Source organism: Lynx rufus, unplaced genomic scaffold, assembly GCF_022079265.1.
Source record: "Lynx rufus isolate CCGP_SWC_20201006 ecotype Redwood Valley unplaced genomic scaffold, mLynRuf1.p SCAF_9, whole genome shotgun sequence".
Taxonomy (NCBI): Eukaryota; Metazoa; Chordata; class Mammalia; order Carnivora; family Felidae; genus Lynx; species Lynx rufus.
This window is the reverse complement of record NW_025814897.1, coordinates 113,013,090-113,033,872: the sequence shown is the minus strand read 5'-3', so window position 1 is coordinate 113,033,872 and position 20,783 is coordinate 113,013,090. Positions and strand designations below refer to the sequence as shown.

The 20,783-nt window shown below is 60.6% G+C and overlaps 1 protein-coding gene across 2 annotated transcripts in view; it reads left to right on the top strand.

Moving 5' to 3' along the window:
- SHANK2 (SH3 and multiple ankyrin repeat domains 2) overlaps positions 1-20,783 on the top strand; it is a 431,931-nt gene that overhangs the window by 161,276 nt on the left and 249,872 nt on the right. For both annotated transcript variants that reach the window (XM_047071362.1, XM_047071363.1), the window contains 2 exons: positions 5,961-6,130; positions 12,283-12,396. In XM_047071362.1, the coding sequence (XP_046927318.1) occupies positions 5,961-6,130; positions 12,283-12,396 (284 nt within the window). The remainder of the gene's footprint in view (positions 1-5,960; positions 6,131-12,282; positions 12,397-20,783) is intronic.

Sequence of the window (20,783 nt, the reverse complement as noted above, 5' to 3'; positions counted from 1 at the left end):
GTCATGGTCACCAGGGCTCATCACTGCGCAGAACAGGGAGCCCCGGGCTGGGATCAAGGAGCTGGGATGTGAGGTCAGCTGTGCATCAGCGTCTAGGTCACTGTTTACGGAGACTCCATTTTCCGTCTGCAACATGGGACTTAGTGAGGTTCAAACGAGAGGGGAATGAGAAGATGCTTTAGCTCTTGTGGGAGATCCAACATCACTGCACTAGGCAATGCCTACACCATGCAACACTCTGGTCTTCGGGGACTAATTCCTGTTCTTAGACAAAGCCTTTCCAGGCATGGATTGATGGGCTAGGGAACTGACCGTCTGCAAACAGGCTCGGGAAACAACTCCCCAGATCGGAGCTGTGTTCACTCTGACTTCTCTGCCCAGTGACGCACACTCTGGTGCCAGCTGGAAGCAGGCAGCTGACACAGGTAACTTGTTACCCACTTACCAGTAGAAGCAGGGAGTGGTAATGGTGCTAATGTTCGCTTAGCACCTACAGAGGCTGGTTCCTGTTGACTCCTTCTCCAGTCACTGTGGATCCTCCCCTCTTATCAGAGAGGGAAACAGGCTTCAAGAGGTTAAATCGCTTGTCTAACATCTGTAGTAAGAGGTCAGCTGGGCATCTGGAGGGTCCCTTTTGAAATTTGGGTGGATGGGTAAATATGAAGTTCAGATAAGTGGTAAGATGGATAGGTGGGTGGACAGATGAATAGATGGATAAGTGGATAGATGGGTAGATGGATGGATGTGTTTGGATGGATGGATGGATGGATGGATGGATGGATGGATGGATGAGAGGGTAAACGGTTGAACGGATGCATGGGTGAATGGATGGATGGGTAGGTCGTGTCTAGGTAGGTAGAGAGGAGGGTGGATGGGTTAATGAAATAGCTGGGTGGATGGAGGGGTAGATGGATAGATACCATCACCCCCAACACAGAGTCAAGCTAAAAATAGAAAATGACCACGAAATCATGTATTATAGCTCTAGAAAGAGAACGTTATCAGCCCTGAGACAAGATCACGGCCGTGTAACTCTGGTCTGTGACGGTGACCAAGCATGTGCAGTATGTGGGGTGCGTATGCACGTGCGCACATGCGTGGGGGAGGTGCTTTGCCAGGCTCTTAACTGCTCTCTCTTTCCTTACCTCGTTCCTCTCCTTTCTCTCATCGTCACGTTGGGGGACAGAAGCTGTGGTCAAGCCAAACCTCCCCAGTTTAAGTATCAACAGCACTTCCTTCCGCCTCTCCCCATCCCTTCTGTCCGTCCATCTGTCCATCGCCCCCAGTCCACCCCCCACGCATCTCTCCATCCATCCGTCCATCCACCCACCCACCTGTCCGTCCGTCCTTTCCTTCGTTTACCCAACAGAGAGCGAGTGAGCCCCTAGGCTGCGCCAAGCCCCGTTGGGCCCTTGGGATAAAATTATGAACCAAAGGGTCTTCGAGGAGCTTGTATTCAAGTGGGGGCGGGGAGGCGAAAGCCAACGAGGAAAAAGCGTACGCGAATCACACTTTAAAGTCCCTTCGTTCAAAACTCCCTCTTCTCCAGGAGCCCAGAGTGGGGCTCAGCTAAGGCTCTCTCGCCAAGACCCAGGACGACGACCTATCCTTGTCCCTCGACCCGCTGGCTGCACAGTGGATGTGCTGGCCCCCGGGCTTCTGCCGGGTGCAGGGGAGGGCGCTGACTTGCTGAGTCCACGGCGCTGTGAGGCTCAGGTGGTGAACACCGCGGGGCACTTTCCTCAGGCCCGGGTAGTAGGCCCGCCACTCACCGTCGTGACCTTTCGGCCCTGCGGCCACGACGTCACGGTTAACAGCAGCTCCGGCTCCCGGCCTACGAACGGTCTCGCGCCCCAACTGTCCTCTCAGAGTGGGCCGTGAAGGCTGATGCTTCAACACCACGGGACGGGATCCGGAAGGACTCTGGTGCCTCAAAGTGCGTCAAGGTGGAGACGCGAACGTTTTCCGACATCGTACGGCGCGAGACCGGCTCGGAGACGAGGCGGGACGGTCGTGCCTTCCGACTGCGGCAGCGCTCCCGGCCCGGCCTGCGCCCGAGCTCCCATCAGAACGTGTGACGATCCCAGCCGACCTTCCCGTCCACAGTCTGACCGCGTGGCAAGCAGGCGTTTTAGTTGCAAGGGGCGCTGAGGAGGCCTGTGCGGACGCCCGGTCCGGGCGCGAGTGCAGCGGGGCGCCTTTTCCACGATGCCAGCTCGCGGCCATAGCACGGCGCGGGGGTTCGAGGCGCGGGCGCCTGCAGCCGGGCGCAAACGCAGCGCACCACGGTCCGGGCGGCAGGTGCGGGGGGCGTGCCCCGGGGTGACCCCGCGGGCCGAGACCCGAGGCAGGAAGTGTGCGAGTGGTGGCTGCCGGTCCCCTCTCGCAGCCGGACCCTCAGCTGAGGGCCTACTGCGTGCCGGGCACGGGACTCACGGCAGGGGACAAGCCAGAGGTGGTCCCTGCCCTTGGAACTGGGGACTAAAGTAGCACGTGGATAAGTGAACGATCTGACCCAGAGGGGCACCGTCCGGTTCACGGGCAGCCGTGGCCACGAGCCACGGGCCAGAGCCCAGTTTGGACGAAGCGGTCCAGGAGCACAAGGGACCCGGGTGCGGCTGAAATCCGGAGAGAGTCGGGAAGAGCAGGAGGTGAGGGGGGCAGCTGGGAAGGAGCTGGTCACACAGGGAATGCCGGGTCAGGAGTCCGGCGTGGATGCCGAACCCACTGTGACGGCGATGAAGTGTTCCAGGCGGGGACCCAGTGGCACCTCCCCCTTCCGGAGGGGGTCCTAGGGACAGCCGCCCTCCCGCTGCACGGCAAGACAGCGCAGACCCGCCCAGAGGACACGGTGCTGGGGGAGGGGAGCCCGGAGGCCTCTCTGGGTCGGGGAGGGGGGCCCGTCAGAGACCCCGCCGGAGTCCCCTCTCGCACCCACCCTGGCTTGTGCCAAAGACGCGGACGCTGGGAGCTGCCGTTCAGGGAGGCCAGACACCGCGTAGTATCGTAGTAAGTGGACCCCGGGGGGGCCTGGGAGCGCGTAGCCCAGAGGGATGTGAACAGACCAGGCACGCTTGACCGGACGTGGGGCTCACGGGGAACAGATGCCCCACCTGGGTTCCCCCGGACCCCGCAGGAGATGTGGCGTCTCTCACTGGGTCCCAGCAGGCCTTCAAATGCCGCCCAGGCAGGAACCGATCTGGGGAGGGAGGGGGCCGAGGGTGGGGGCCCGCGTCCTCGGAAGAATCCGGGACAGCTGGAGCGCGTCAACAAGGAGCCCTGCCTGGGGCGCCCTCCTCAGGGCGGCCGGGGCCGAGAGCAGACCACGGCTGCCCTCAACGTGCGGCGACGGGGTCTGGAGCGGCCTCTTCTCCGTTACCCTCCTGCCGCCCCAGCCCTGGGTCCCACCCCTGCCATCCCTCAGTGCACACAGGGCAGGTGCGTCGAGGACACTTCAGCCACAGTTTACAGAGGTCTGGGGGCCCTGGTGTGTGGTCCTCTCCCCAAGCCCACCCCTCTCTACCTACCCCAAGCCTCTTCTGAACCCGTCTGGTGCAGGTGAGTGGCCCCAGGGGCCACATTCCCTATTGAAGTGGAATTGGGTCCCTTGTTTTCCAGGACTCACCTTCTGCGCCCAGAAGCCAGAGAGGAGACATCCTCATGCCCCTACTCTCCTCTGAGCCCTTGGTCTCTTGGGCCAAGCCGCCCTGGGTCTGGCTGAGATGAGGCGGACTGAACGAATGAATCGTACCCTGAGCTCATGCAGGTGCCACAGAAGGCTGGCGGGGTCCTCTCAGGTGGAACAAGGCCCAGCTATTCTGGCTTTCCTGAATTCTTTCATATGACTGCCAGGTGACCCAGGTTGTCCCTCCTCTCTGTGAGTCCTCTGCCTTGCCAAGCTGTTACCTTGGACCAAAATGTGTGTGTGTGGGGGGGGGGGTGCCCACGACATGTCTTTTGTAGAAGTCACTCCTCTCAGGGCTCCTGGCATGCCTGGGGATAAATGACATCCGTCAGAAGGAACCTCTGGGTCTTTGAGAGGAACCCCAAGGTGGATTTTCTTGTGCAGACACATTGATCTGTAGCTGGCCAGGCAGTGAGAGGGTGACTGAGGAGGTGATGTGAGCCCACTGGGCAGGGGCACCTGGTGGTACCCAAGTTCACAGGGGCACCTGCGCCCCCAGGATTCGGTGACCTCCATCTGTGGCTTGAACTTGGTCAACGAAGGCTCCGTGGGAGAAATCGCATCCCTGGGGACACACGGCCCCCCCCCCCCCCCCAGCCCACGCTCAGTCACGACGGTGAATGAGTCGCAGGCCCAGAACATAGTGCTGCCCTGCTCAGTGAACTTCTATGAGCACAAAGCAAAGCGTGTGCCATTTATCAGGGGTGCAGGTATGGGTAAGGACCGCGCAAAGCAACATGGAGGGTTCACATTAACCCCCCAGCGTGAGCGGTCCCGTCAGCTTCTGAAATTCTCCTTGCAAGTCTGTTTCACGGCAGCCCCCCACCCCTGCCCGTGCGAACGTCCTCCTCGTAGAAAGCTCGAGGCCCCGTCCGCGGGCTCAGGGGCCACGGTATCCATAGTTGAGTGGGGCCCCACCGCTGGGGACGTGAATTTGTGACACGCGTCGGCCCCTCCTGAGACTCAGGTGTGGCTCCCCAGTTAGAAATCCCTGCCCAGCTTCGACCTTGTGTGTATGCTCTTCCTAAAGACCCCGTCCCGGGAAGACGGCTCAAGGACACCTCGCGTTGTCACCCATAAGAACGAGGGTGGGCGTGCTCTCTTTCCGCTGCCCAGAAGTGGCCGGCTTTGGCCACCCGTCACGGGGGTGCGGGGACGTCGTGACAGAAGCCCCTCAGCGTGTTTCTCTGTGAACGCGCCTCCCGCGCACGCATAGCCCCCCTGTTGGGGCGGCCGGGGTGTTTCTCACCATCCGGCCTGGACGTCGACCTGGAAACGTACGCTCTTTGTGAAATAACGTACAGCACGAAAGGAGGGGCCCCCCTCTTGTGAGACACTTGTGAGCAGGGCTTCCGGGAGCGGCCACGAGTGTCGTCCTGAGAGCTCTCACGGAAGGTGCTGGTGTTTCCGCACCTGGAGTGGCTGGTGCCCGCACGGCGAACCTGATAACATGCCAGAGAACCAGGGTCTGCCCCGATTTCTGCCTCGCTGCAGTCCTTTATTTTTATTTTTCTAAAAAATTGTGCTAAAGTGCACATCACATACAGTTTGCGATCTCACCTGTGTTCGCACAGTTCCGCGGCTCCGAGTGCGTTCACGCTGTTATACGGCCGTCCCCACGCTCCGTCTCCAGAACTGTCCGTCTTCCCAGGTGGAGGCTCCGTCCCCGTGAACACGGACCCCCAGCCCCTCCCCTGGCCACAGCACCCACCGTCTACGCTGTCCCCAGGAGACACTGACCCCCAGCCCACCATCCTACTTAGGGATTTGATACTCTAGGCACCTGCTTTCAATGGAACCACGTCAGGGTCGCCTGCCTTTTCTGACTGGCTTCTTTCACTGCACGTGACGTCCGCAAGGTCATCCATGGTGTAGCAGACATGGGAACGTCCTTCCTTTCTGAGGCTGGGTGTTAGTCTGCTGTGTGGATGGGCCGCACTGTTTATCTGTTCGTACTTGCTGGGCACTTGGGTCGTTTCCATCTTTCAGCGTGGTGAGCAGTGGTGCTCTGGACAGGGCGTGCAAACGTGTGTTTGGGGCCCTGCTTTCAGTTCTTCGGGGTTTATTCCCAGAAGCGGAATTGCTGGAATTACCGTTCTCTGAACCACGAACGCTGCCCCCAGGCCTTTTCACGTCTTCGCCTCATCTAGAACCGGGGGCTCCTATGTGACCGCTTGAGCGGCACAGTTTGTGACGAATGGATGGGCTGCGGGCCTGGAGTGTGACGTGTTCTGTCTCAGGCCCTGACCCTCTCCCTCTGTCCCCTCCCTCTCAGGCCGGCTTTCCCGCCTGGAGCCAACAAGGACACGCTGTCTGCCTTCGAGTACCCAGAGCCCAAGCGGAAGCTCTACAGTGCAGTGCCGGGGAGGCTCTTCGTCGTCGTCAAGCCATACCACCCCCAGGTCGACGGCGAGATCCCCCTTCACCGCGGCGACAGGGTCAAAGGTCAGTGTCCACCCTGCTGCTGGGGCTGGGTCAGGCCGGGGCCCCGTTGGCCTCAGTGGACCCCACGTTGGGGTGTAGGTGCCTGGGGGCACATACAGAGCCCTGGGAAGGCAGAACGGGGAACAGAGTGACGCTCGCCAGTCATTCTGGGGGGACCTAGCTGTGGCATCCCTGATGCCTGTTAGGGAGCAGCACACACACGTCTAGAATGAGATTCCATTGCAGAAAGTGCAGGGAGGGGGGCAGAGGTCCTTTCTACCTAGAAAACCCCTGAGGGCCCCAGGAAGAAGCGGCGTGGAGGGGGACACCTGGGGGGGCTCAGTCGGTTGAGCATCTGACTTCGGCTCAGGTCGTGATCTCACGGTCCGTGAGTTCGAGCCCCGCGTCGGGCTCTGTGCTGACGGCTCGGAGCCTGGAGCCTGCTTCGGATTCTGTGTCTCCTTCTCTCTCTGCCCTTTCCCTACTCATGATCTGTTCCTCTTTCAAAAATAAACATTAAACAAAATTTTAAAAAGCGGCATGGGAGGAGGACCCGTCACAGGTCATATTTGGACGTGTCTTGTTGGGATTTGGGGTGTCTTGGTAGATGGTCCAGCAGGAGCCACAGCCTGGGGCCAATGGCGTTCCTGGGAAGGAAGCCCTCCAGGTTGGAAGGAAGTATCCCCCAAGCAGAATCCTGGGAAATGTGGTCAAAGAGAATTGAAGGGCTCCATGAATGCCGGGCCAAGGGGTTAGACTTTGTGGCCGGGGTCCTAGGGAGCCAGCGATGGTTTCCAAACAGGGAGAGGAGGTATGGAAAGTCTTTCAGGAAGACGGGTGTAATGAGGGCATGAGCAGGAGGTTGGCAGGAGCTGTAGTCTGGCCCTGTCATCTGAGGACAGGCCTTCAGAAGATGCGTGGCAGGTGACAGACAGTGTGCCCCTTAGAGGTCGGCCGGCCGGGGCCAAGTCCTGCCTGCCCCCCCAGGTCACAACCCAGCGCCCTCTTCTGTGCCCTGTGCTAATCCGGCTGACCTCAGCTGGCTTTTGCAAGTGTCTGGTGACAGGTGGAGCCCTCTTCTCTCATGGCCCTGCCTGGTCGTCCAGCTGCACATAAACTTGGCCATCTGGTAGCCCGTACAAGTCCCCGGAGCTCTGTTCATTTTCTTTCCGGCACTTTCCTCACCTTAGATCACGTCTGTTGATCTTTTCCCAAAACTCTTCTCTGAAACGTTCCCTTCGCTGTTAAGGCCATCTTGTGAATTTTTTCTAATGTCGGAAATTGCACGTTTAAACTCCAGAGTTTCCGCGTGTATTGTTTCTGTCGTTTCCTTTCACGCAAGACCTCCCCTTGCCCTGTTGGGGTTTCTCGCTCCCCGAGAGCGTGTACTGTTCTAGGACACTGGAGTGGTCCAGTCGGCACACGGAAGTCCCAGTCTGTGAGTCCCCTGTCTGGGCCATCTCAGGCTGGCCTTGCTTGGTTTCTTCTCCTTGTGAGGACGGGCTTTGTCCCAGCAGGTCTTGGTGTGTCTGGTGACCTTCTGTTGCGTTGTGGACATCAGGCGGCTTAGTTGTGGGGATTCTGACTTCACTGAGTTTTCTTCTGTTTGGCTGGGTGGCCTGGGTGACAGGCCGGCTCAGCTCTGGCGCCCCGCTGAGCTGCTCGACGCCCTGCACTTGGCTCAGGGATGGGGCGGTCCGGTCTGCCGGCCCCTCTCGGGCTCCTTCCCTTGGGACTCGCAGGCTCCGGGCCGCGGAGCGGGGCTCTCTGGTCCAGCTTCCCTCCCGCAGGCCGGGCCCGTGTGCCTCCCCGCCCATTCGGGCACCTTCCCCTCTGAACCCGGGGTTTGCGGCCGCCTTCCCTGGTGGCCGGCAGGGCCTTGTCCATCACACTGTAGGCGGAAGTCCCTGCACCATCCCTGTCTGGGGCGGGATTCTTGTCAGCTCTCAAATTATAAACATTCCAGTCACAAACGTAGAGGTTCACACAAGCCGCAACTTTGAATCTTAGCCCCAGAACGTGTCGCAGGGTCAACTTTGTCCCCTAGGAGCGAGCGGATTCCCGCTATCCCCGTGACAAGGACGCGGCTTCTGCAGACGGGCTGGCTGGTGGCTCTGCCGTGGCTATCACACGGGGCCCCAGACAGAAGGCGACAGAAGTGATTTTGCTGAGTGCCTGGGGGTCCACACTGCCGCCTAGGCCGTGCTGCTCCCTCGCGGATCCCCTGCGCCGCGGCTGCGGGGGGGTGTCCTGGAGGTGCCCCAGGGACGCGCCCCTCCCCTTTCCCCCGGCCTGGTGGGGGCACCTCTGGGAACAGGCCCTCTTCTGAGAAAGCTGGGCAGGCCAGGCCCCTGGGACTTGCCCCGTCCAGGAGCCCTTGCCTGAATACCGTTGGGTGATGTGCGAATCCAGGGGGGCTGGCGGCCGGTGTGAAGACAGAGCACCGCCCCTTATGGCCTGTTCTTACTGTGTCTGTGTGCACCCCACCCTACCTACCCCGTGGCCCCCAACACACCATCCGGGACTCCCTGGCCGGCCCAACTCTGAGGTCGGCTAAGCCCTCGGCCCAAGCCCCAGCCTTCCTTTGATTCCATGTGTTTCCATGGCGCTCTGTACCCCAGACGCACGCGGGGCTTCAGCCCGGGCCGGCAGGTGACCACCGGCAGGTTGCTTCGTATCTGGGAGCTTTGCGTCTGTCTCCACGCATCGGAGACGGTAACAGAGTAGGTGGAGGTGGAGACCGCTATCCCTGAGCGCCTACTGTTTACTCCGCACAGCACTGGGCACGTCACGTGCGTTTCTGCACGTGAACCTCGTAGCAGCTGTAACTCCGGTAAAGACCTCCCAGTCTTCCCCCAGCTGGTCACCAGGGGCCCAGGACCCAGGTCTCCTTGGTCTGGACTCGGAGCCACGCCGGTCCCACCCCTCCCTGCTGTGTCCACTCCGACCTCCAGCTCTGCTCACCTGTACCCGTGTTCATGCTCTCGACCCAGTCTTGGAGAGACGAGAGGCAGATTTACTGTGTCTCCTTGTACGCGGGACGGGAAACAGAAGGGCAGACAGGGCACAGGGCTCGGGTCAGGGGAGTGGGGGCCGCGGGGGCGGCAGTGAGAGACGGAATCCGAGGAGACCCCAAGTCTGCAGCCGGATGAAGGGAGGCTGGGGAAGAGTTGGAGCCTCACAGCCCAGGGGCAGCGGGAAGGCGGCTCGGGGCAGAGGGGTGGACCCAAGCCGCCGAGGGGTCCCCCGCTGGGCAGGAGCCCTGTGGGCAGTGGTGTGAGGGGATCTGCCCCTGTCTGTGTTTCCAGGGGCCTCGCCCCAGACTGGGACCCAGCCCTCGCTGCAGGAGAGCAGGGTGTGTGGGGAGCCGGACTCATTTCCCGTGGAGAACAGAGATCGGTTCCCAGACTCGCGCCTCAAAGGGCGAATGCAAAGGACTTCTGTTCTGAAGGCAGCTGGGCGGGCCATGCAGGCCACTGACAGTTGCCCTGGAGCCCGTTATGCTGGGCCTGGGCCCCCTTCCCTCCAGCTACACTGTGTGGCCTGGCCTTGTGAGCAGCCCCTGCATCCTGGCTGCCCGGCTGGCGGCTGGTGGGGTCCCGGCAGTAGGCGGGAAGGCCCTGGGGTCCTGTGGATACGCCCCCAGCTCCCTGACCCTCAGCCGTGGAGGGTGGATCTTACTATTCCCAGTGGACCACGGAGCCCGTGCACCTGGGAAAGCATCTTTTGCATACGTCTCCCTAAGTGTGGGTGCCCGGGAACAGGGGTGTGCCTGCTGTGATGCCCCTTGGGATACTCTGTGAAGGAAAGCCCAGGATGGCTTGAAATTCAGATGGCCTACAGCGACGTTCTAATCAGGGGGCTTGATGCAGAATGGGGGGCCCTGTCACTCAGGCTGTCCCAGCCCAGGGGCTCGCTCCCGGACACTCAGGTAGATCCTTCCTCGATGACCCAGGCAGTGCATGGCAGAAGGGGGTGGGGACTCACTCAGTGACAGTCCCTCCCAAGCCCGGTAACGGCCTGGCTCATCTAGAACCGACAGTATTCTTTTCCAAAGTACAAGGCAGGGCCGCGTGTCTCTGGAGGGGAGAGGCCCGCCCGGAATAGCAGCCAGGAAGCAGACAGCTAGACCAGAACCTTCTCCAACCGCCATGCTTCAGCTGTGGCCTCGGGAGCACGTGGGCTTATAGAGGGCGAGTGGATACTCCGTTCTCAGGGTGCAAAGTGTCTACTTTTCAGTGACTTGAATCAGCAGTTTATGGGTGAGCCCAGCCCAGCTCCCTGCTTGCTTACAAGGAACACCCTCTCCTACCTGGGGACAAGTGCACCCTGAGATGGTGGGCGGACACAGTCCCCGGGGCGCAAGCCCAGATGTGTGGCCGATGGTCCGGCCGACACGGTTGCGGGACTCACTCGCAGCTCCTTAAGGGCAGAGGGCCGGCCGTGCGCAAGGCCTGAAACCCAGCAGACGCTCCAGATGGGACCCAGCGTCCCGCCTGCACCCTCCACCTGCCCCCTGCCAAGAGGACCACCCGCCAGTGCTCACCCCCCCCCCCGCCTCCCCCTACCCACGCACCCTGCCGTTTCTCCGTCAGCCTCTGCCCCTTCCCGTGGGTCTTGGGAAAAAGGAACACACTCGGAAGCATGACGTTGTATCCGTGAAACTGTGGCTCTGTGGTGGGGAGTCTGGAGACAGATGGGCAGGGAGCACGGGGTCACGAGCCTCTGCGTCGCACGTGGAGCTCTGGGGGCGTTGTCCCGCTCTGAAGGATCGGGAAGCCCAGGCCCGGGGGTGAGAAGCTTCTGTGCGTGCCACGCAGACAAGGTGTGACCTAGGCGTGTGGCTTCGGGCTGCCCAGCCCAGGGGCAGGCGCCGGGCCTCCCGCTGCCGCCAGGCAGTGCTCCATCCGCGGGGCCCCTCTGGGGTGTGGGTCCCGGCCAGCTGGCTGCCTGGGGCGTGAGGGGCCGGCGTCAGCGTGCGACAAAACGCTTGAAGCTGCTCGTGTCCGCATTTCACTGGCAGAGTGGCCCCCACGGGCAGGCCCACCACCCCTTCTCTCTAAGGGGATCGGCGAGCCCCGCTCCCTGCCTGCACCCGCGTGATCAACAGGCCCTTCCCTGACCAGCTGGCCCGCCGGAGGCACGGGGCTCCGGCTGGCGCCCTCCGCCTCCAGTGCTCCTCGCCTCGAGGCCGCACGGAACACGGGGTCAGGGGACAGCCCCCCACTGCTCTGCCAGCTCTGCTGCACGGGGACCTCCCAAAACGGGTTTAAAAGATCAGGCAGGGGCGCCTGGGTGGCTCGGTCGGATAAGCGTCCGACTTGGGCTCAGGTCGTGGTCTCACAGTTTGTGAGTTCGAGCCTGCATCGGGCTCTGTGCTGATGCCTCGGAGCCTGGAGCCTGTTTCAGATTCTGTGTCTCCCTCTCTCTCTGCCCCTCGCCCGTTCATGCTCTGTCTCTCTCTGTCCCAAAAATAAATAAATGTTGAAAAAAAAATTAAAAAAAAAAAAAAAATGGCCGAAAGTTGGGGCGCCTGGGTGGCGCAGTCGGTTGAGCGTCCGACTTCAGCTCAGGTCACGATCTCGCGAGATCTCGCGTGATCTCGCGTGAGTTCGAGCCCCGCGTCAGGCTCTGGGCTGATGGCTCGGAGCCTGGAGCCTGTTTCCGATTCTGTGTCTCCCTCTCTCTCTGCCCCTTCCCCGCTCATGGTCTTCTCTCTCTCTCTCTCTCTCTGTCTCAAAAATAAATAAAAGATTTAAAAAAAAAAAAATCAGGCAGACCCGGACCTTTGGACCCCCCCCCCCCAGCTCGGAAGGGGCAGACGTGACCTCATCGTTCCTTCTGTCCGTGGAGGTGACCTGTCCCCCCACTTTTTCCACCTGACATCGTTGATGGCGGGGGCTTGCAGTTCCCTTCTCCCGTCTCAACTGGGACACCAAGAGAGGGGACAAAGTAGCCGTGGGACTCGTGGTCTCAGATTGCATTAGGTCTCCCAGGCCTAAGGGGAGAGGAGACCTGGGCAGTCTGGTGTCCACACCCTCAGCACCGTCTTCTCGACGGTCCCCTCGAGGTCCCCTCGTGGACGGCTGTGTAGACCTGGCCGAGGGCGCCGGCACGGCTCTGTCCCGGGCCCCCGAGCCCACCCGCTAACGGCTTCCCCTTCTTGTCTCTAGTGCTGAGCATCGGCGAGGGAGGCTTCTGGGAAGGCAGCGCCCGCGGCCACATCGGATGGTTCCCTGCCGAGTGCGTAGAGGAGGTGCAGTGCCGGCCCAAGGACAGCCAGGCAGGTAAGGCGGGCACCACCCTTCACCGGCCCTCGGGCCCCGGGCGGCCCATCGGGCGCGCGGGGCGTGCGCTGAGAACCGGCTGGTGCCTGGCTACAGAGAAAGGCCGAGTTTCACAGCAAGGATTCCTCTGTGTCATCGAAAGAGGTTGATTCAATTCCTCTGGGCTTTGTCCAAACCAGAAATAGGTTGCAAGACAGTGCGGAAGCATTTAGTTAAGGGGCTGTTCAGTACACGTTCCAGAAAACTTGGATCGTTGGTTTCAGCTTCGGAAAAGGGCTTTCGTGGGTTGAGTGAGCCCTGCAGCCTGGTTATATCTGTCTCTCGTGCGGACGTCATGAATGGGCAGCTCGCCTTTCCTGAAAGGCCCTCCGTGCCCCCCCCCCCCCCCCACCGCAGAACCACACAGTTTGATGTTTCGATGAAAACCACTCGGGAGAGGTTGGGGCTCGCGACGGAAAATCATTTCCCTGTCTCTCAGAACTCCAGATATAGCCTTTGCTGCAAACCGTGTTGAAATCAATTGCCAAAACATTGACTTGAGTAAAACGTTGAGAGGTGATCGCTGGTGTAAAATGGTGTTGGGCACACATCTGCTGGCTGCTGGGGAGAGCGAAGCATTAGCCGTCGTCCGCGAGGAGCCGGGGCCGCGTGTGCTCTGCCGGCCCTTGGCCGAGTCCCGGGCACGTCGCACACACGTCCGAAGCAGCCGCGTTTGCTCTGCGGCCAGTGGCTTGGCTGCGTCCATCGTGCGGGCCGGTGGCCCCCGTCCCGAGCAGCTTCCCAGCCCACGCGCTCCCCAGGGAACCCCTGCCCCGGGGCCAGCGCGGCCGGGAAACGAGGCGTTTTGAGGACACGTGCTCTGGAAAGCGCGGCGGTGTCTCCCGATCCGCCGGGTCCCCCGACACGTGGCTGGCTTTGCAGCCGCTCGGGGACACCCAGCTCTCCAAGAACTTTGGTCTCAGAGGGCCGTCTGTTTGCGCTAAGCTTCCCACTGTTTGGTCTCTGCTCGGGTTCCAACACCAGTGGGGGGGGGGGGGAGGGTCGCGGCATTTGCCGTATTGTAGGGGTGTTGAGGTAGGAGGCAGCCGGACCTTAAGCTTGGAAGGGGAGGCTGCCGGGTGCTCCAGTGGGGAAGGCGGCTGGGAGGGGCAGCCGCCAGCCGGCGGGGGGGAGCTGGCTTTCCCGGGGGTGGTGATGCGTCCACTGAGCCCCTGGTACCAGCCGGACCTCCAGGCAGTGCCTACGGCCCCCGGCCCACCCGCATCCTGTCCTGCAAATGGCCCGCCCAGCCCCTCTGGTCTGTGAAGGGCAAGACCACAGCCTACGAGCGCGACCCCCCTTCCAGGAGGCCGAATGCCCCCATCCTCCCGGTCTAACTTCCCTCCTGACGGGGAGGGGAATCCGGCCGTCCTCCCCTCTCCTGCTCCCTCTCTGCCCGCCTGCCAGCGCTGTCCCGCTTCGCCTGGATAAGATGCCCACAGGGCGGGTGGGGGCCGTGCAGCGTGTCCAGGCTGGGGGTCCCTCTGGAACGGCTTCCCGGGGGCTGTGGGTGTGCGTTTACCGCGGGGAAGCTGTCGGGTGTGGTGGACGTTCCTAGAAGGGTGATCCTTGCTCCCGCAAGGCTCTGCAGATTGGTGTCCTTTTGATAAAGCCGTGTTCTCCACCCAGGCCGACGCCCAGCCCGCCGTTCAACACCCTGGGCTCCAGCCAATCCTGGGGGTTGCGCGCGGGGCCTGGAGAAATTTGGAAGCGGGTCCCTGACTCCCGCGTGACCGCACCAGACCCGGAAGGGTGGCACCCCGTGCAGGCACCCTGCGCACGTTTCCTGAGCCCCCCTGGCCCGGACCGCTTGCGGGGCTGAGCCCGAGACTAAACATGGGTCACGTTGTCTGTAAAGATCTTAGGAGCTGGAGCAGATCGCACTGTGACAGATTACCACAGACACCGAAACTTCATTATCTTGTGGGTCCAGAGGTGAGGAGTCTGGGGTGGGTCTCACGGGGCCACAATCCCAGCATCAGCAGGGCCGCCGGCCTTTTCCAGAAGCTCTAGGGGAGAACGCACCTCCCTGTTTTCTCCAGGTTCTGGGGGCCACAGCATGCTTGGCTTGTGGCCCCCTCCGGCCAGCCTCGGAGTGTGGGCCAGGCCCCTTACCCCGCATTTCTCCGACCCTCTCCCGCCTCTTCCCCACCTTAGGATGTGTGTGGTCAGATTGGGCCCCCCCCCCGGTCCGTTCAGGCGAGGGTAAGCTGATTTGCAACTTCCTTCTCCCTTTTCCACGCAAGGTCACTACTCACAGGTGCCGGGGATTAAGGCTGGAGTGTCTCTGGGGCCCCCCTGTGCCCACCGAGGATGGGGAATTATGAGCCCAGTAGCTGTGCTGTGACGTAGGCTATGGGTCGGAGGGGGAAGGCATCCTGTCACCTGGGATGGAGGGCGGTGGCACGGAGAGCAGGATCTGAGCTGGATTCGGGGGCCGGGAGGTTCTGACGCGACTCCCGCCGGGCCCCCTGTGCCCTGGGCTTTCTGAGCTTGTGACTTAGCACGATGGGTCCTTTTTCACAGATTTCTTTTCTGGAGGTATGATTTACGTGCAGCGAACCGCAGCGGGTGTAAGCGTAGTTCCGTGCGTTTTGACAAATGTATATCCCTGTGTCTGTGACCACACTTGGGGTACATTTTCACGACCCAGCACATTCTCTTCTGGGGGCTTTCCGGCCGCCCCAGCCCCTCCCCCGTCAGGGCTCTGCCAGCAGAGGCCGGCATAACCGGCTGAACCTCACAGAGACGGGCACCCTGTGGCAGGCACTTCTGGGCTAGGCTCCTGGCAGCCGAGCGCTCTCGCGTTCAGCCACGCCGCTGCAGGGACCACGGTCCGTCCGTTCTCGTCACCGAGGCGTACTCTGTGCCATACTTTCTTTGTCCGTGCTCCCAGCAACGGGCATTTGGGTTGCTTCTCGGTTTGGGCTCATAGGGAGGTTTCTGCACGCGCCTTTCTCTGGACACGTGTTCCCCTCCCCCGGGGAAATCTCCGGCTGTGCACCTGCCAGGTCACAAGACAGGAGCGCGTGTCACTTTATAGGAAACGTGCAGACGGCCCTCCCCGCTGCCCTGCCTCCCGGTGCTCCGCCAAGCGAGGGCTCCGCGGCCCCACTTCTTTGCCGACGCGTGCGCCGACCTGTCTCGGCACTGCGGCTGTTCCGTGGGTGCGGAGGGCACCACACTGCCTGTGCCACACGGCAGGTGCCACAGAGCGTTCTTGTGCGTAAGTGTCTCCCGTGCGTTTGCCCACAGCAGTCAGCGTCTTCCAAAGTATCAGGGTGTGTCTTTGTCCGTTTTTATATAACTTTTTTAAATGTGTATTTATTTATTTTGAGAGAGAGAGAGAGAGAGAGAGAGAGAGAAAGAAAGCAAGTGTGCAAGCGGGGGAGGGGCAGAGAGAGAGGGAGGGAGAGAGAGAATCCCGGGCGGGCTCCACACCACAGAGCCCGACGTGGGGCTGGAAGTCGCAAACGCAAGATCGTGACCTGAGCCGAGGTCGGAGGCTCTGCCGGCTGAGCCCCCGGGCGCCCTGTCTTTGTCCAGTTTTCACTGCTCTGCCTCTGCTCCTGGTTTTCTTTGTGTTCTCTGCTGTCAGCCCTCCGTCACGTACGTGTTGCCGGTACTTTTCAGAGCCTAGGACTTGACTTTTCGTTTTCTAGCTGCGTCTTTAAGGAATAGGAAGTTTTTAAAATTTTAAATGAAGTCCCACTTAGTGATTGTTTTCTTCCATAATTAGCCCTTTTTGTAGCCCCTCCCCGCCCCCCAGCCCTGCCATTGTTACATATTGACAGCGAGCTGACCTGGAATATACACGGAATCCAGACACAAGGTACTTTGCACAAGTTTCCACCCCACAGGCTCGTTCTGTACAAAGTCAGTCTGGTTTGGGGAGTTCTCTCCCTTTGGGGAGCCCCACATCTCTTTGTTGTAAAGTGAGTATTTAGCCCGCAAATCCCGCTCACACGCATTGAATGAAATAGGTGAACGATTCAAGGAACCCACAACATGCGAAAGCCGCTCAGGGCACCTTATGCCTGAGCTCGACCGACTGATTTCCCGCCACCCAGCGACAAACGTTAGGGGCTGCTGGCAGCCACCAGCAGAGTGACGTGGTGGCCCCAGGACCTTGGCTGGTTCGCTGAGACACCTTTGGCTCAGTGCCGTGGAGAGGTCGGTAGCTGTATCTTCAACGTGGGAAGTGCTTGCTCTTCTGAAGCTTGGTTCTTCTTTCTTAGGACTGTGTGTTTCTGCCACGTCGAAGTTTCCAATAAGCTTTCCTTCGTGGTATCTCACCCAGCCCGAGGAGTAAGGAATCATCCTCCCCGACGTACATAAAAACACCGACATCTCAGCACCCGGGAGCGCACGGGGAGGGGGTCACCAGGCTGGGCCGTGACCTGTTCTTTGGAACTCCTAGCGCCCTGCCCTGTGGTACCCTGCTTGGCAGAGCGGCAGGGAGATCCTGGAGTTACGTGCATGTCCCTCCCCCGTGCTGCTGGGGTGCAGGCTTCTTAAGGATGGAGACTCGTCGGCAGATGCATTAGGTGGGGTGATGTCCGCTGCCATAACGAGCCCGTAACTTCGGCGGCTTGATGTGTCTTTTCTGCCCGGCTGTGGCCTCATCACTCTCAAGGGCCGTAGGGGCCTCTGGCTCAGAAGGAACGTATGCCACTGCCTCTCTGTCCCCAGTGTCCAGGCCCAGCCGTGTGACCTGGAGGCCACAGGGCTCGGCCGTGCGGTCCCCTGCCGGGAGCCACCGCTGGCGACCGACCCCTCCGTGGGATAGACAGAGGTTCGTGGATACGGGCGGACACAGATACATGTACGTGTTAGGAGAGGCCCTTTAAGGAATTGGCTCAGGCTTTTGTGGGGGCTGGCAAGTGTGGGATCCGCGGGGCAGCTGGCAGGCTAGAGCCGCGGGCAGGAGCTCAGGCGGCAGTCTTGAGGCAAAGTGTCTTCTTGGAGCCTGTTCTGCTGTTCGCCGATGGGAGGGGCCTCACCCACACCGGCGAGGAAAGTGTCCTTTACTCAGAGAGCTGGTTGCAGGTGCCGGGAACCGTGCCTACAGAACGCCTTCCCGGCAGCCCCCGGCCGAGTGCCTGCGGCTCTCTGGGTGCTGCAGTCCGGTCAGGCTGACACCTGAAACTGACCGTCCCCATGACCGGCCCGCCCTGTGGATGGAGGGAGGGACGGCGCCTGCCTGGCGGCCCCTCTGCTTTCCAAGGCGTTGCGTCCCTGTCCTGTCCTGTCCTGTAAATCCGGGACGATGGCGTGGTCCTTTCTCTGCAGAATTGTGCCCATTGAACCACGATGAGGGATGCCCCCCAGTGACACACCTCCGGTGACAAATGGACAAAATCCATCCAAAATCATCACTTGGAGCCATTGATGAGTCAGTTTGTGGAAGGCAAAGGCACGCACACGCGACTTCCAGTGACCCGGCTCACGCATAAACGGGGCTCCCCGCCTGAGGACCCGGCCCGGCAAATGGCGTCACTGCCAGGCAAATGGCGTCTTAGTTGCTGAGATAAAGGACCGGACGGTCTGATGAGAGCAGGTGAGAGGCGGCGTGAATGCAGCCTCCAGAGGCAGCCACATTCCGGTCGCCCGAAGGCCACAGAGCTGGGCAGTTCAGACCTCAGCTGCAGGACGCCCCGTTCTTAACTCCTGCCTCCCTACCGGGAGTGTACCCGGATGAGCTGCCCCGGCACGGTTCGGGGCTGTCACATGCCAAAGTGCTGCCGGAGCCCGTCGGACCCTCGGTAGGTGCACCGACCCCCAGGGAGGGGGCTTTGTGGGGTTCCCGGTGGAACGGACTTCCGGAATCCAGTGGCAGACCTGGGTACAGGCTTGCGACCGGATGAAGGACGGTGAGTGCCCGGCCAGGGCTAGCTGTGCCCTCCCCGGTTGCAGTTCTAGGGGGCAGGACAAATCTGTGTTTAGGAGTTGGCCCCGTTAGAAGATTCTAGAAGCTATCCGTAAGAACAAGGCCTGGACCAGAAAGTCGGAGCACTGCTGAAGAATCGGATGTGCGACACGTCCCGTCTGCCTCTCGGGGAGCACCTCGTAATCACCCTTTGGGGAGGTATCGTGACGATCCCTTTTGTCAACAAGGAAACACCACGGGCCCCTCGTGTCCAGGCTGGGAACTGAACCTGACCGCCCACGTTTCCCGGCTCTCTCTTCACACCGGACCCGTCTCGTTCCCGCTCCTGCTGGAGACCCTCCTTCCCAGCCACTCTGCAGCTTACCAGGGTGGTGGCCCCTCACACAGAAGCCCCCGTCGGCTCAGCGTCGACACTGACTCTGGGAGACGTCTCCCGAGGACCTCGGGCACATGCTCTGAGGGCCGATGACACGGTACTCCCGGGTCTGGGCTCAGACCCTACGGGTGGGCTGGGGCGCCATGTCGAATAGCAGCTTCCTCCTCCCAGAATCGGCTGTGAGCACGGCTTACGGCTGTGCTCCCTTCACCCTCCTGCTGCATCGGGGCTTGAAACCACGTGTGAATGGGCCCCGGAATCACCCCCTCCTTCCCCTGGAGGGCACTGCCATGTGGCCTCATCACCTCCAGCAAACGCTCTGGTCGGGGCTGAGCCAGAACGTGAACGTGACCTCGTGGTTTGCCGAACGTTTGTGAGCATTCACGAGTGGCTCACAGCTTCCCTCCTTCGAGATTTCTTGTGTCTGTGCACGCTGATAAGGGAGATGAGGAGGAGGAGGGGGACCTCCTCCATAATGGCGTTGGACTAGGGACCTGTCTGCCTGGTGCATCCTCGTGGCCCGATGCTCGTCTACACCTAGGATCCCTCTGTATTCTCTGGGCGGCTGCGTTCAGCTCACCCAGCGTCTCCCAAGATTGTGCTGGGACCGGTCACAACTGCTCGCTGCAGGGCTGGGCAGGGTTTGCTCCGGCCCTTCCGGAGAACACGTCCGGACCCCTGAGAGCCCTTCACCTCTCAGCTCAGCTTTTGCAGGTGATGTCCGTGACCTTCACAGTATGCTCAGGAGGTGGGGACACGGTGGTGTCCCTCCCCCTATTTTACAGGTGAGGGTCAGAGTTGTAAGTGACTCGCTCAGAAAAGCACGCTTGATAAGTGGCCGAGCCAGGACCCAAATGTAGATACATCCAAGCCGACGGTCTGTTCCATTCATCCTCCAGACTGGAGCGTCTCCGGGGGATCAACCACCCTCTGAGATGTTGAGATTTGGTGGCCAGGAGTGGTTGTGGTAGTTATGGTGGTGATGCCAGTTGGGTCCCTGCTGGTGGTGATGTTGTTGATGGTGGTGTCATGTTGATGGTCGTGGTGGTGATGCTCTTGGTGGTGGCATTGGGGTTGGCATAATGGTGATGCAGTTGATGGTGGTGATGGTCAGGAGGTGACAAAAGGAATGATAATCATCACATCTGAGGGTCCAGCTTCATGAATTCTACTGCTCTGGCCACAGGTAGGATTTTCTCACTTATCCCAGCCTGCCCAGCCTCACCCTCCTTTCTGGAAAGCTCCTGGGTTGCCCCTCCTGTTTCCTGAAGTTTCACTTCTTTCTTTAGGCTCTCCTTTTGGTGGAGACACATCACCGATACTGGGCTCCCTTGACAATAACCACGTTGCCTTCGTATGTCTGTTTTCAGCTGGTGCTCGCACGGCCTTTGTATTTCTAATGTTTTGCATGAAATACAACAAATAGAGGGGACTTCACAAACCATTCTGTGTCGCTTAGTGGACAGCTCCAAAACACCACCCCTGCCCCATGCAACCAGCATCCCGGAAGTCCCCACATGCCCCTTCTCAACGGGACCCTCTCTCCCCACTGCTAACCCCGCCCTGTCTTGCACACCATTCACCTCCTTATTCTGTGATAGCTTTACTTGCTTACTTTACAAAAAAACGAACGTTTATGTTTGAGAGAGGGAGAGTGCAAGCTGGGGAGGGGCAAAGAGAGAGGGAGACAGAGAATCCCAGGCAGGCTCCATGCTGTCAGCACAGAGCCCGACGTGGGGCTGGAGCTCAGAACCGTGAGATCATGACCTGCGCCGAAGTCGGATGCTTAACCGACTGAGCCACCCAGGCGCCCCCCTGCTTTCTTGCTTTGCATCCCTAAACAGCGTGGCTTCATTGTGACCGTTTTTGAACGGTTGATAAGCGGAATCACCATGTGTGTGTTGTGTTATGTCCAGTCTCTCCCCTGACGTCTGTCCGGGATGTCCGGGTTGTGTGAGTGGCTCCGGCGCCCATCTCGCTGTGAGGTTGAACATCTGTGCTTCCGTGGGCGGCCACTTGGGTGGTCACCAGCCCAGGGCTGTCACAGACAGCGTTGCTGTGGACTTGTCTCCTAGCGTAAAC